The sequence below is a fragment of the Onychomys torridus genome, chromosome 5, assembly GCF_903995425.1.
Source record: "Onychomys torridus chromosome 5, mOncTor1.1, whole genome shotgun sequence".
Lineage (NCBI taxonomy): Eukaryota > Metazoa > Chordata > Mammalia > Rodentia > Cricetidae > Onychomys > Onychomys torridus.
In genome coordinates, this window is record NC_050447.1 from 85,782,818 (window position 1) to 85,798,449 (window position 15,632).

Sequence of the window (15,632 nt, forward strand, 5' to 3'; positions counted from 1 at the left end):
AGAACAGCAAGTGATCCTAATCTCTGAGCCATCTCTTTGGCCCCAGTATTTATAAGTTTATTAAAGTTCAGGAAAAATTATTTGAGGAAGTTATACATGAGTAGACTGGATTGGCATATTTCTATGTCTCTCCAATTCCTTTTGTATTTCTCAACCACCCCTAGAACTCATGATTTATTCTGACAGACACCCTTGACCCTACTGCGTCCAGTTACGCTGCACTTACTTGGATGTGTTTGGGCTGATCACAGGATTAAGATCAGTATTCCCCCAGAAAAGACAGATTCACCTGATCTTCTCTTAGCAGCCTTTGAAGACTTAGACTTCTCTGTCTCATTCATTCTTCAAGTGCCAGTTAAGATTGATGAAGAGGCGTGGTAACTTTCCAGGTTTAATAGAATGCAAATGGAGTGTGAATAAATAGTAAAACCTACATTTTATCATTGATTTCTAGAAATGGAATTTACAAATATCTAGAATTAGCATAAGTTGTAGACCTCTGTAATTGAGTGAAAGTATCAAGGTTTAATGAGTCTTATTATCTTGCTTTTTCTTTACTTATTTTTTCTTAGCTGGCTCAAACTGGCTTTATAGCTAAGGCTAGCCTTCAATTCCTGAACCATTTGCCTTCTACCTCATGTTCATGGATTCCAGCTATGCACCACTGCATCTAGTTTAAAAGATCGTGACTTTGCTATCTTTCTTTCTTTGTACATAGCATCTACTGAGTCCCTGACCTGTTTGAAGCAGCTTATAAGCACCTTTTCCATGTTTGACAATAGTTTTTGGCTGGAATTAGATAGTTGGCATACGCTTCTCTCCCTCACAGGTTGTTGTCAACACTTCAGCCACTATCATTATGTAGACCAGGCTGGCCTCAGTCACTTTTTATGAAAAGCACATTTGTCAGTTGTACTCTTTTTTCCTGTTGGCCTTGAAATAAATTACAAACATTTCAAGGAGTAGCTAGCTACAGCCCTTTTAACTTTCCTAGCTTTGTTCATGGTAGATGTTCAGTCTTCTCTTCTGGCCTCGTTTACCTCGTTTACATATTTGTACTTCTTAGGTGTGAATTTGCAAGCTCCTTTCTCTAACTGGCTATACCCAGCCTATGGATTACTGAGCATGTCCATGGTGGCATATATCTTGTCTGTGGTGTGTGTGTGTGTTTGTGTGTGTGTGTGTGTGTGTGTGTGTGTGTGTGTATTTGTTTTTGTTTTTTTTTTTTGAGACAGGGTTTCTTTATGTAGTTTTAGTACCAGTCCTGGATCTCGCTCTGTAGACCAGGCTGGCTTTGAATTCAACAGAGATCCACCTGGCTCTGCCTCCTGTTTTAATCATGTTTTGTATTCATGATAGGATGAGAATGGCCAGTGCTTGGTTTTCCTAGACTCTTTCTTTATAAGGTACTGAAACATAATCCCCCTCTTCAGAGGATTTAACATACACAGCCAGTGATTCTAAGTCTTGTCAGTTTTTCAGTGTGCGTTTTTGTTCACTCAGTTTCACAGAGACAGCCCTGTACTTTTCATTGTTGCTGGCATGACTGGTAACATTGTACTATGGTTTTCAAAATTTGGTTTATGATTGCTTGAAGTATATAGGAATGCCTTTATTTATATTAGCTTGGGTGGGAAGCTTCCTAGATCTGAAATGTTTCTACCTCAGCAGCCATTGCAGCTCTTCAAATAGGTTTTTCCCATCCATATTGGCATTGTTACCTGGTGCTGTGCAGGTCTTGCTTGGGTGTCAATGTTGAGATTTCATGAGTGTAGCTTCCCTCGCAAATCTAGAAGACACATTGTTGTGGTGCCCTGGAACTCTGGTTATTAAAGTCTTTTCTGCTACCTCTTCTGCAGTGTTCTGTGAGCCTTAGATCCTAGTGTGTAGAGGCTATCTGATGTCTGTTTGGGGACCTCACAGTCAGTTCTCTGCATTTTGACCGTTATTAACTTGGTAATGGTCTCTGTTGCAGAAAGAAGCTGCTTTGTTGAATGAAGAGGTCTACAATTATCTGTAGACATATGGGTAAATATTTAGAGATTATACTGGTTTATTAAAGTGGTGCTGTATGCCAGCCTGGGCTACAGAGTGAGTTCCAGAAAAGGTGCAAAGCTATATAAAGAAATCCTGTCTCAAAAAACAAAACAAAAACAAACAAACAAACAAAGATTTCTTGTAGTCTGTAAAGTCACCACAGGGTAGTGGTCTGGATTTATATTACCAGGCAAAACTCCCTTTCTATTGAGGAAGCCTTCAATCAAAGTAGACAGCTGTTGGTTACCCCAAGATACACTTGCTACTATTTTACCTTGGGGGAGATCTTCCCTTTCTGATCATTGTTGGGGTTCATAGGCATCCCAATTGGTAGAACTGTTTACTTTTCTTCTTGGACAGCTTAGATAGCATCTTTGGATGCTGTGCGAGCTAGTCCTCAGATAGGAGGCTTCCAGGTCAGTTCCAGCTTGATTCCTCGAAGAGTTGTGTCACCAGTGTGTGCTGTTTCAGCAAAGGGGTCTCTTACCTCCAGGCTCTGATAGGCAGCGAAGGGTGAAGGCAACAGCCTGTAAACAGTTTTGCTAGTCTCCTCAAACCTCTTGACCAACAAGTTGAAGGGAGATTTTCCATGCCTAGCACTGTGTGTTGTTATTTATGACTTTTTGAGTGCATCACTTATCACCTGATTTGGGATAGCTTTTTCAAAGTACGTATACTAACATGTTTTTAAGTAAGATGTTTCCTTATGTCTTTTTCAAACTTCCTTAGTGTTATTTACCCCACCCTCATCCCTCTCCCTTTGAATTTTCCTGTTTTCCACTTGTGCAGTTAAAATAGTGTCACACGCGGTTTTTTCCTATTTTCCCCATCATAGAACCTGTGCCTACCATCTCCTTCTCCAGAGCTCCTTCTTCTCCACCCTAACCCCAGCATCTTTTCACTTTCCTGCTTTCTGCAGTTAGCCCAGCTTCTGTACTCACAGGGATTGCAGGCTGGGATCCTGTGTTTCATTCAGTGTTTATTCTTCTGGTATGGATTACTTGATTCTGTGTATGATACATTCCTCATGTATTTTAGATATTTGGACCCTATGCGGTTCTCGGATTTAAAAAGCATTTTCTCCCATTTTGTAGGACAGCATCTGCTATGTCTACATAGAGGCTTTTTGTGCTGTGATCCATTTATTTTTTATTTTGTTGTTTGTGCTCTGATGTCATGCTCTAATTATCACAAGATCCATGTCAATGAGATTCATCCATATACTTTGTTTTAGAAGTTTCAAACAATTTTAGAGTTTTCATTTGAGTATTTCATCTTTTTTTGCATATGTTGTAAAATGCCTCCGTTTCCTTCCTTCTGCTTGTGGATGTTGAGTTTTCCTGTTTAGTGTCCATTCCTTATAATGTATTCTTGGTAGCATTGTCCATGATTCTTTGTGTGATTGTTTTGTGTATGTCTTAGTAGCAGAGCCATACTGGTTGGATTAGTAGACCTTTGTTATATAGTTTTGGAATTGAGAATGTGGTAGCTTGAACTTTCTTATTCTTTCTCAAAATGGTTGTTTAGTATGTTTTATGGATACATCCAAATTTTCAAAGGTTTTTTGGGGGTATTTTTGTGTGTGCGAAAGGATGGTTGATGGAGTATAAAGATTATTCAAGTTGAAATGGCCTTTGTCTAATAAACACAGGTAATTTTTACATGAAAATGCCTATGTAATCAATTATGATAAATAACTAAAAAAAAAAAAACCAGGTATATAGCTGATAGATAATCTTGACTACTCTGATTAGGGCTTTTATGTCAACGCATATCTGTCATTCCCCTTTCCCAGTCCTTTAGACTACTGATTCTCAGAACTAACAAGTGGTTACAGTCTATAATCTGGCTTTCTTTGTAACATCAGCTCCTGAATAATGACATGGAGGTTTAATAAGTATGAAAACTTGGCCTTAGCTTAGATTTGTTCCCAACTACCTCTTATAACTTTTAACCTGTTTATATTAATCTACATTCTGCCACATGGCTTGTTACCTCTCCTCCATACTATATATCCTACTTCCTCCGGTCTCCTTGGCGAATCCCCCACCTCTCAGATTCTTCCAGAGTTCCTATCTCTGTCTGGAAGGTCCTGCCTATCCTCTCCTGCCTAGCTATTGGCCATTCAGCTCTTTATTAAACCAAACAGAAGGTGCCTTAGGCAGGTGATGTAAAACAGTGACGTACTCAAAAAGCCATAAATAACAACACACAGTGCTAGGCATGGAAAATCTCCCTTCAACTTGTTGGTCATGAGGTTTGAGGAGACTACTAGCAAAACTGTTTACAGGTTGCTGCCTTCACTCTTCGTTGCCTGTTTTCATTTTTTCTGGATTCCCTTTTGTTAACCATCCTGTTCTGACTATGTTACATGGCACCTTTGTTGTCTTTTCTAACAGGAACTACATTATATAATTTATGCTGTCACGGAATGTGTTTCCAGTGCCAACAGTATGACAGTGTAGTAGCAGTACTATGAAACTAGTAGCATGCAGAGTCACCATTAGCTGAATGAAAGATAAGCAGCTCAAATAAAAACTAAAGGAGTAGCTTCAGAATGGTCCAGAGTTCAGTAAAATACTCTTTTGGCCTATTTTTCACCTTTCTCCCCTGTCTGCTCCCTTACCTTACCCAGAAGAGTGGAATGAGATACATAAGATAAGAGACTTTGAGCACTCCAAAATGAGAAACTGGCCTTTGGTGCATGGTTTGATAGAAGTTGAATGATGACCCTATTTTTGAAGGAATCATCTGAAACGTTTAAAGAATAACTCTTGGAATTTGAACCTTAGCATGTGTGCTGCGTTCAGAGAGTTGGAAGAAACAGAGACATTGAGATGGGTTTTGTTTGTTTGTCTTAGGTTGGAGTGTTTGGTTTAGCAACCCAATGGAGATAATTTAGGTAGATTGGTAAGGAAGAGTCTGAAAGGTAGAGCTTTGAGATGGATTTACTAACGTATAGATAGAACTTAAAGGAATCCACTTAACTCTAGAAAGTGAATGAGTACTAGGGGTTTGCAGACTTTGTAAATGCCAGATATAGTAAATTGCGGTTTTGTAGTCATTGGGTCTTTCAAATAACATGCTGTAAAATATGATTAAGTCAAATGAATTGAGTTGTGCTATGTCTGACTTGGAGCTACAGATGGATCAGACTCCTACCATATACTGATACCCTAGGAAAAGATAAATATTTGAAGTATAACGTTTGCTGAATGAATGTTGCTTTCACACCATTGTAAAATCATTAATGGAACCATTGCTAGTTGTTGGGGAACTTGAATTTTGCTGTACTGCTAAAGCAAGCATATGTAGGAAGGATGTAACCAGATTCAAATAGGAATTTGCCAATACCAATTGTACATAAAGAAGTGAAGCCTGGGGATTTGCCATGAAACTTAAGGTGTAAGGAAGAGAATTAGCACAGGAGTTGAGGCGCTATTGGCAGGACAAGAAGAGTACCTAGCAAGAGTGTCTTCTGGAGGTTCAGTGAGGAAAGCATTCGAAAAACTGTGGGTGGGTCAGGCCATGTCATTGGCTGCAAACTGTGGAAATGTGGAGACCTAACAGATGTGGGCCACACTCAAGAGTAGGAGTAGCCTTGGGCTTGTTAAACCATGCATCCTGTGCCCCCCACCCACCCACCCACAGGCTAAAAAAACCAAGTACTTCAGTCTCTGTCAAGATTCTCTTAAGGTATAAAGAAAAAAATGTTTTTGTGATTGTCTAGCAATTCTTAACTGGGTGTAAACTGATAACTTTGTCATATTGGCCTTATTTTGGTTTTTTGAGACAGGGTTTCTCTGTGTAGCTTTGTGCCTTTCCTTGATCTCGCTCCGTAGACCAGGCTGGCCTGGAACTCAAAAAGATCCGCCTGCCTCTGCCTCCTGAGTGCTGGAATTAAAGGGGTGTGCCACCACCTCTGGTCTTGGCCCTGTTTAATGATACTTTGTTTCTGTGAAAAGTCTGTTTGGATTTAGACATAGGAAGGTACAGATATTCAAAATGTTTCCATGTATTTTGTGTGTGTGGATGTGTAGTCATCTGCATGCTATATAGTGATTAAAACACAACTTGTTGGGGGTGATTATCTCTTTCTATCATGTTTGCTTAGGGGATCGAATCAGTCCATCAGTCCTTTGACCTGCTGGTCATCTCAATGACCTCACCTTTTTATTTAAAGGAGATGTTGTCTAAACCTGTATTCTCAGCACCTAGGTGGTTGAGGCAGAAGTGTCCTAGTCTAGTCATGCTTCTGTAGGCTGTGACAGAACATGACCAAAAGCAGCTTGGGGAGGAAGGGGCTTACTGGTCAGCTTCTCAGTCCATCATGCTGGCAAGTCAGTCAGGAATTGAAAGCAGAAGTCTGGACACTGGGACTGAAATAGAGACCCTGGAGGAACGCGCTTTACTGGCTTGCTCGTCCTGGCATCCTCACTTTGCTTTCCTCTTTCATTTTTCTTTTTTTAATTGAAAATAGGTTTTCAGACGGTATATATTGTTTATGGTTTTATCTCCCCCGGGCTCTTCCTTCCACCTAAATCTACACTTTTTCTTTTTCTTATTAGCAAACAAACATCTAAAAGTTGTGTTTGCTTTCTTGTACACACAGCATCACCTGCCCAGGGATGGTGGTGGTGCACTGTAAATTGAAGTTCCCCAAAATTCCAGCTTGTGTCATGTTGACAGAAAATGAGGACAAGGACTTGAGTTAGAGCTAGCTGGGCTATGAAGTGAGACCTATCTCAAAATAAAGTAAAATAACAAACCCTTTCATAATTAGTTTCTCTTTTAGCATTATTCTTTTCAAATAATGTGATTGTTTTTCCTAGGACTTTGGAAGATTTAGTTATAAAAAACTTGCAGTATTTTTGAGTTTTTTGAAGTTTTTCATATAACCAAGCTTGATGATTTTGTTCAGTGGTATAAAACAAGGCAGGTTTGGGTATAGGAGGGCCTGCTACAGACATTTTATACATTGCTCTTTATTCCTAAAGCAAATTTCAAGATGACATCCAAAGTTGTCCTCTGACACCCTCATGAACATTGCACCCCTACGCATGAGTGTACCTCCATATGAATACACGTGCACAATACAAATTGAAGTTTAGGAGCAATGAAAAAGTGAAAATGTCTTAGTGTTCATTCATATGACTGATTTTTGTAGCTAGAGAGCAAGTTGAATTTGGGAACTTAAATGGGCTGATTCAAGTGTCAGGGAAAGAATAAGATTCAGAAGAGCTATTTAAGTTAAGAGAGTTAGTTAGTAGGAATGCTTAAGTTTAAATGGTGGAGCAGAAGTAGTTAGGAGCAGCGTCTGGAGGGTACCAGAAAGTGTCCTATCATTAGGGGAATTAAAGAACAAAAGCACACCACTTGTCTTGTTAATGTAAACACTTATGCTGCTTTTAGCTAGTCAGCTTTCGTTTTGTACATGTGCTTTTGTGGAGCCAGAGGACAGGTGTAGGGGATGTACTCTTTCCTTCTAACATGTGGGTCCTGTGGCCCGAACTAGGTATTTAGCCTTGGTTGCAGTTGCCTTTACTGGCTGACAAAACTTCTTTTTTAAATTACATTTATTTATTGATAAGGTGTAAATTACAGGATAATGTACATGTGAGTCTAAGGATCTGACTCATGGTCTGATCTTGTCTGTCCTTGAGCATTAAGCAGTTGTAGATTTGCTTACTATCCTAGGACTTAATGCAGTCAGCCTAACTTTCATTCAGTTCCACAACCATATAGATTGTTAATATTTATTTATTAGCAACTTAACTACCGTGATACTCATGTACAGGTGTCTTGGTGATCATGTGTAGATACATACAAAATATCCTCAATGTTATCAGAATCAAGCTATTTCATTATTATTACCATTATTACCAGTGATATAATTTTGTTGTTTTTGTCTTCTAATTACATTGTCATTATGCAGACAAACATTTTTCAAGGAAAGGAGTTCAGTTATTGGTATTAATTAAAAGTAGCAATATTTGTTTCTAGTATGGAGTGACATTAAATAAACCACATTTGCTTCTCATTTTGTTCATAAAATCTGAGCCTCTGCCTGAATAATGTGCATTTTAATGTTTGGTCATCACATACTATAGAACAATTACAGTATATGTATATATAATATACTAATGGCAATTTTTAAATTTTGAACTTCTAAGGTTCTTCAGCTATTTTCAGAGGTACATATTGTTGCTGCTGCTCGGTATTTTTACGATAAACTGAAAGCAAAACACTAAAGTAGTAATGATACATTGTTTGACTGTACATATACATATATATATATATATACACATACCTAGACCATCATTGTGAAAACAGACTCCCAGAACTAAGAATAAAATGCAGTTCTGGATTTTAGTCTGCTTTTGAGTATATTTTGGGGACTTGAATAGGTGGTAGTATATTTTGTAGTTACAGCGGACATATGGTTCACAAACCTGGCTGTCAGAATGAGCTAAGCAGTTCAACATAGACTCAAAATGCCTCAGGTTATCAAGAGCCCTGAATTGGAACTATGCCCACCCCATTGTGTTTTGGACATTAGACTAAGCTATATAAATGAGAGATGTCTTTTACTCTGTTGGTTTATTATAGGAGCTTCAACACGTAATAACTGTCCAAAGATTAAAGGATTGTTAAATGAGAAAAGTATTCATGTTAGGTGTGTGCTTGCTCTTGCATGTGGAGGTGTGCAGGGTAAGACAGGTGTGAATAATAATATATAACAATAAAAATGTATAATGTGTATATTATGGGGTAAATTAATATGTGCTCAATAATGTCTGTCATTTGGCATAGAAGAAAGCAGTAGTCATCAAAACAAGTAGTTGGTAACTGCAGAGTGGGTGTTGATCCCACTGACTAAGCTGATACCTTTAGCTGGTTTCGACATTGTCTACTACTCCCCCCCCAGTAGAGCTGGCAGTTCTGCAGATTTCTTACTTCTCTTTTTTTAAGATTTATTTATTTATTATGTATACACTGTTCTGTCTGCATGTGTGCCTGCAGGCCAGAAAAGGGTACCAGATCTTATTATGGATGATTGTGAGCCACCATGTGGGTGCTGGAAATTGAACTCAGGACCTCTGGAAGAGCAGCCAGTGCTCTTAATCGCTGAGCCATCTCTCCAGCCCGCCCCCGTGCCCCCCCCCCCCCCCACCACCACCACAGGGTTTCTTTGTGAAGCTTTGGAGTCTGTCCTGGAACTCGCTTTGCAGACCAGGCTGGCCTCAAACTCACAGAGATCTACCTGCCTCTGCCTCCCGTGTGCTGGGATTAAAGGCATATGCCAGTACGCCCAGCTAAGCCCGAATTTTTTTGTTTTGTAGTTTTCTTTGGCCTAAATTATAGTTGCTTCAATTTTGAATTCTTATCTCCTTAGTGCTATAGCTCATGTGATATACTAGCTTAAAAAATAATTGTATGGGGCTAGCCAGGTAGCTGAGCAGGTTTTTCAAGGTGCTTGCTCTCAACTCTGACTATGTGAATTTTGTCCTATGGAACCACACAGGGAAGAGATTTGATTCTTGTAGAGTTGTCCTCTGACTTCCACACTTGAGCCATGGCATGTGTGCACTTGCACCCAGACACACACCTGTACATATGTACAAATAAATGCAGTATTTTTTTCAAAATTCTGTACTATTTTCTTAGCACAAGACCTAGTGGATAATATGCTACCTTCTGGCATTAAGCTATGATCAAGGTTTCAAGTGCCAGTTATATATGGCTTTCCTCTGCATAGGTGCTCTTAAAATGTTTAAACTTAAATTTAGCAGGTTCATTGGACTATGAAGATGAAGACTATGTTGATTGGAGTTTTACTTTATTTTAATATTTGATGACCCTTGCATTCACAGATTCAGATACTTATTTCATGGAGGTTCATTTCTAAAAATTATATTCTTTATATGTATGTCCTGCTTGTGCACACACTATATTTATAACCTCTAGTTGCTATACAGATTGGTTTAATCTTTCATTATCTGGCATTCTAAAATACTGTTTTCTGTTTGTGTTTTCGAGACAATACTCTAGGTGACCTGGAACTCACTAGGTCGATCAGACTGGCCTTGAACACACAGAGGTCTGTCTGCCCTTTCCCATTTGTCTGTACATATGCTTTGTGATTTCTTGATCATAATGTTTCTTAGGAGTGACATTGCTGTGAGTGGTGTTTGTTTCTTCATTCATTCTTTCTCTCTTCCCCATCAATTCTTTGGCAATTTCATACATGTATTCAATGTTTCTTGACTGTATCTACCCTCAACTGGCACTCCCCCATTATCTGTGGATCTATCCTCCACGAGTCCCATTCACACACACAGACACATGTACACTTGTGTGACTCTTGAAGTCCAGTTAGTGCTCCTGCTGGAGTGTTGATTGATCTTTGCAGGTACCCATGCCTGCGGTGCAATCAGGAGTACAGCTGCCATGTTCTATTCACAGCACTCCTCCCTATCATCTTGTTCTTGAATTCTTGCCTTCTCATGTTCTGTGCCATTCCCTGAGCCTGAGATGGTTGGTATAGATGTCCTTGGGACTGAGCACTCCACAATCACTTGTTCTTAGCACTCAGACCTGGTTTGTGTTTCTACATTACCCAGTACTGACTGCAGAGAGAAGCTTCTTGGACAAGGTTGAGAAAGCACTAACTCTGTAGGTAGAAACATGAATACTTGAAGGGAGTTTTTACAACATCTGTTTCACTGACTGGCTTTTTAGTGGATTTGTCTGCTTGGAGCTGTGACCTTCCAAGCTGTGGGCTTTTGACCTGGTTTATAGTCCCAAGTGTGAGTTCATCCTGTGGAAGTAGATGTCAATTGAATCTAGAAGTGGTTGCTTTCCCATGACCTTCTCAGTGCCTGACAAGCAGTGACAATTTTTATTTTTATGCTGTCTTTTGAACCCAGAATAGGAACATACCCTACCACTGACTTACGTTTTCCACCCCTCTTTGATTATTTCTAGTGTACTTTTTTTGATAGTGTCATTAATTTGTGGAGGGAAAAAAACCCTGTATTTCTCAAGATTTCTTTGAAAAGTATTTTCTGTCTAGTTTATTTTGTGTACTCCTTTGGTCTCTGCTTTGCTGGTAAGATTATGTGTACTTCCTATTCTCTTGGTTGTCTTTGATTCTTATTAAATTTATTTCTTTATTTATTTTGGTTTTTTCAAGCCAGGGTTTCCCTGTGTAGCTTTGCGCCTTTCCTGAAACTTGCTTGGTAGACCAGGCTGGCCTCGAACTCACAGAGATCTGCCTGGCTCTGCCTCCCAAGTGCTGGGATTAAAGGCTTGCGCCACCACCGCCCAGCCGGTGTTGGATTTTTGACATGCCACTTGAAGGTCTGTATTATTTGACCTAAAAACTAATTGATAATCTTCTGTCAGACATGTAATACTTATGGTTTTTAAGGGAAGAAGAAGCTTATCAATTAGTGGAATGTTTGCCAATATTTGAAGTTTCATTGATAATCACTATAAGTAGATTTTTGGGTCTTAACTTTATGAGAGATCAGTAGATTCCACCCACAAAATACTGTCCATAGTGTAAAGCATGTGTCTTTAGCAAGCCTCTTATTTGATCCCCCTGTAGATTTAGACATAGCTTTTTGTTTAAGAAAAAGAACAAATAAATGTCATCTCATCCAACCTTCATTAATAGGTTATTTTGGTGGTGTTCATTTCAGACAGCATCAGTGGTTTTCTTATCATTATAGACATTGTTTGAAAATCCATGGAAGCAACAACTTGATGAATAGTGTAAAGACATTCTAGTGGCACATACTAATTGTTATATGATTTATCTGCAAGATGGGAATTTTAGCATATATCTAAATCTTTTAATTTGGTGTAATAATTGTAATAATAACCTTAGGGCAGTGGTTCTCAGCCTGTGGGTCACAACCCCTTTGGAGATTTAAAGACCCTTTTGCAAGGGTGGTCTAAGACCATTGGAAAACACATCTTAATATTTTCCTTAAGATCCATAGCAGTAGTAAATTTATAGTTATCAAGTAGCAATGATAATAATTTTATGGTTGGGGTCATCATAACATGAGGAACTGTGTAAAAGATCTCAACATTAGGAAAGTTGAGAACCACTATCTTAGGGCCCTTAATATCATCTCATTGCCATTTATTTGTTTTGAAGCCTCAGGCTCTAATTTGTAGTCCTTATCATGATGGTGATTTCCCAGAGTAGAAAGATCCACATGGTGCAGTTTGGAGGAATCCAGGGCCATGGTGTTTGAGTGTCTTCCAACTAGTAGCCTGTGAAAAATACCCTTCATTCTTCTAGCATCAGGGTATGCTCTGGAATGATATCTCTTGCAAGCTCAACTTGGATTTAAAATTAGCATGGAGTAGTTTTGCCCATACCTTCTGCCTAGCACATAGAAAATTCAGACTCTCGGTGAGAAAGTGATGTTCAACACAAGCTGCATTTTATGCACACAGCTTATATATGGTGAATAGCTCTTAGAGTTAGGAAATTCTGGAACGTAGGTTCCCTCATGAATATGAGCTGTTGAGACAAGCTGGCATGAAGCTTGAGAGATCTGCCTACCTCTCTTCAGCTTAGGGCTTAGTTTTGATTGGTTTCTGATTTTATTGTGTTATTGGATTTATTTATTGCCTACTTTTTTTTTTTTAAGATTTATTGATTGATTGATTGATTATGTATGCAGAATTCTGCCTGCATGTGTCCCTGCAGGCCAGAAGAGGGCACCAGATCTCATCACAAGTGGTTGTGAGCCACCATGTGGTTGCTGGGAATTGAACTCAGGACCTCTGGAAGAGCAGTCAGTGCTCTTTTTTTTTTTTTTTTTTTTTTAAAGATTTATTTATTTATTATGTGTAAAATGTTCTGCCTGTATGTATATCTGCACGCCAGAAGAGGGCACCAGATCTCATTCTAGATGGTTGTGAGCCACCATGTGGTTGCTGGGAATTGAACTCAGGACCTCTGGAAGAGCAGCCAGTGCTCTTAACCCCTGAGCCATCTCTTCAGCTCCCCCCCCCCCCCCATATTTTTTGGAGCTAAAGATCGAACCCAGGGCCTTGCACTTGCTAGGTAAGTGCTCCACCACTGAGCTAAATCCCCAACCCCTATTGCCTACTTTTATCTAGAAAAAATGATTTATTACCATATAAGACAATAAGTGTAATAAGCAGATGCAAAAGCCATTAGGCTTCTCCACTGTCAGACTTTTGGGTGAATTTCTTTTTATCTAATTACCCACATTGACGTTAGGTTAACTTTGCTAACCAATCTAATAGTTAATCCTCTTTTATCCTTTGTGACATCAGTAGCTGTTTTGAACATTTGAGTCTGTTCATAACTTCACTTATAAAAGTATCCATAACCAAAATTTAGTCTTGGTTATAGCTGTTGCTGATTACTGTTTTCTGTGACCAGTGTATGTGTATGAATTACCAAGCCAAGTTCATCTACTTTTGACCTGTAATGGAGGATTGGCAGTCTACATTTATACACTTGCTCCCTTCTGTTCTAGCTTTGAATAGATCAGCTGATAGTTTCCGTTTGGACCCATTGAATCTCAGTAGTCATCACCATCTCTTTCAGTTCATCTTCCTTTTTTATCCACTTAGTTTTTCCTGTTAATTCTAACCCTTGTTCTCTAATGCAGTTGTAATTGGTAATTCATGGCCCACAGGACCAGTACCCTAACCCATCTCAAACACACCACTTTTAGTTTTTATTCATCATAGTTAGCATCCATACTGTCTCCAATACTTGCCTTTAAAATACCATTATGACCGGGAAGTGGTGGTGACTCTCACCTTAAATTCCAGCACTGGGGAGGCAATGAGCAGGAGGATGTTTGAGTTAAGGCCAGCTTGGCCTACAGAGTGAGTTCCAGGATGAACAGGCCTATACAAAGAAATCTTCTCTTGAAAAACCAAACATATAAAATAAATGAAATGCCAGTTATATTGGCTTTTGCCTGAAAAATAGTGAAATGAAATGGAAACATAAACAGACATGTGTTGGCTCTTTTTACACTATTGATGAGTTTTTACACATTTAGATTTATGCACCTTGGTTTTTATTTTCCTGGTGCTAGGAATTAAACTTGTCTTTTGTGTTGGTATGAGTGACAAATAATCTTGTACTGAGCTATGTTCCCAGCCCTCCACATGGACTTTTCCTTAAACAGTAGTAGAGAAACTGTTATTATCCTTGGTGATCTTTGGGATGTGTATTGGTGAGACTTGGGTCATTGTTTAGAACTTTTAGGTAGAGTTGGCCCTGCCAGGATCAAGCCTTTTATGTCACCTTTACCAGCTTGAATAGGTTCCTCCCTTGGATTTTAAACACTTAAAAACTTTGTTATTTTAGTTTAAAATTTTTTCAAGACTATTAAAGAGCACATTTAGGGGTTAATTTTAAAAATCAAGATAATTTAAAAAATAATGAGAACAGCAAGTTCTCTGTGGTCTCTTGTCCTAAATCATTTGAGTTTTCACGTTTCTCCATTTTCTTTGAAAGAAATTTGACAGTGTGGTTCTTTTCTTTGTTTTTGTTCTTTGTTTTTTGTTTGGATTGGTTTGGTTTTAGGAAAAGTCTCCATAATAGCCCTGGCTATCTTGGAACTCACTACATAGATAAGGTTGGCCTCAAACTCACAGAGATCCTACTGTTTTTGCCTGTAGTTTTGGGATTAAAGACATGCACTATCATGCTCAGCTAGGCAGTCTTATTTTTAAGCCATGTCTATCTATAGTAGTATCAGACATTTTCTGTAGTATAAAAAGCATGAGTTGAGCTCGGTGTTATAGCATATACCTATAATTTCAACGTTGATACTAGGCTGAATGAATTCAATGCTGCTCTGGACTAAACAAGGTTGACATGTTTTTTTCTGATATTCATAGGATATGATAGTCAAACAGAATTTACAGTGGCGTGACTTAAAAAAATAGATGACAACTGTGATTATTCTTTATTCTTTCTCTTGAAGGGACCAGTTACTCTCCACAAGAAAATTCACACAACCACAGTGCTCTTCATAGTTCAAATTCACATTCTTCTAATCCAAGCAATAATCCAAGCAAAACTTCAGATGCAGTAAGTATTAAAACAATGTTCAACTGGTTAAAAAGCTGTCTGTCGAATGTAAAAGCACACTACAAATATTCTTAGATGTTGTCTTTGGAGTTGAGCTTAATGTATTTTTGGATGTATTGTTCATATAGCAAGAAGAATTTATCTTTACTATATATGAAAGTACAAGTAATATCAACTTTTCTAAAATTATTTAAGGCATGAGAGAGAGGGGGGGGGGAGGGAGGGAGGGATTGCTTATTTTTTCTCTGCTCTGAACTTGGTATTTCACCAAATAGGACAATATCCTGGTCCTAAAAGGCATAAAACAACCAATAACAAAAAACCACCATAATTTTAAATACTCTGGGAAAGCTTCCATTAATGAAATAACTGGATATTTCAGTATGGGTCCAAATGAAATTTCTCATGTATTGATTTAGCAGCAGAATATCTTAATCAGTTGTATGCTAAGCTATTGTGATATAGATAAGACTGTATTTCATTT

General features: G+C 38.6%; 1 protein-coding gene across 9 annotated transcripts in view; it reads left to right on the forward strand.

Annotated features, from left to right (window-relative positions):
• Wac (WW domain containing adaptor with coiled-coil) overlaps window positions 1-15,632 on the forward strand; it is a 65,677-nt gene that overhangs the window by 23,377 nt on the left and 26,668 nt on the right. For all 9 annotated transcript variants that reach the window (XM_036187187.1, XM_036187192.1, XM_036187184.1 and 6 more), the window contains exon 4: window positions 15,042-15,148. In XM_036187187.1, the coding sequence (XP_036043080.1) occupies window positions 15,042-15,148 (107 nt within the window). The remainder of the gene's footprint in view (window positions 1-15,041; window positions 15,149-15,632) is intronic.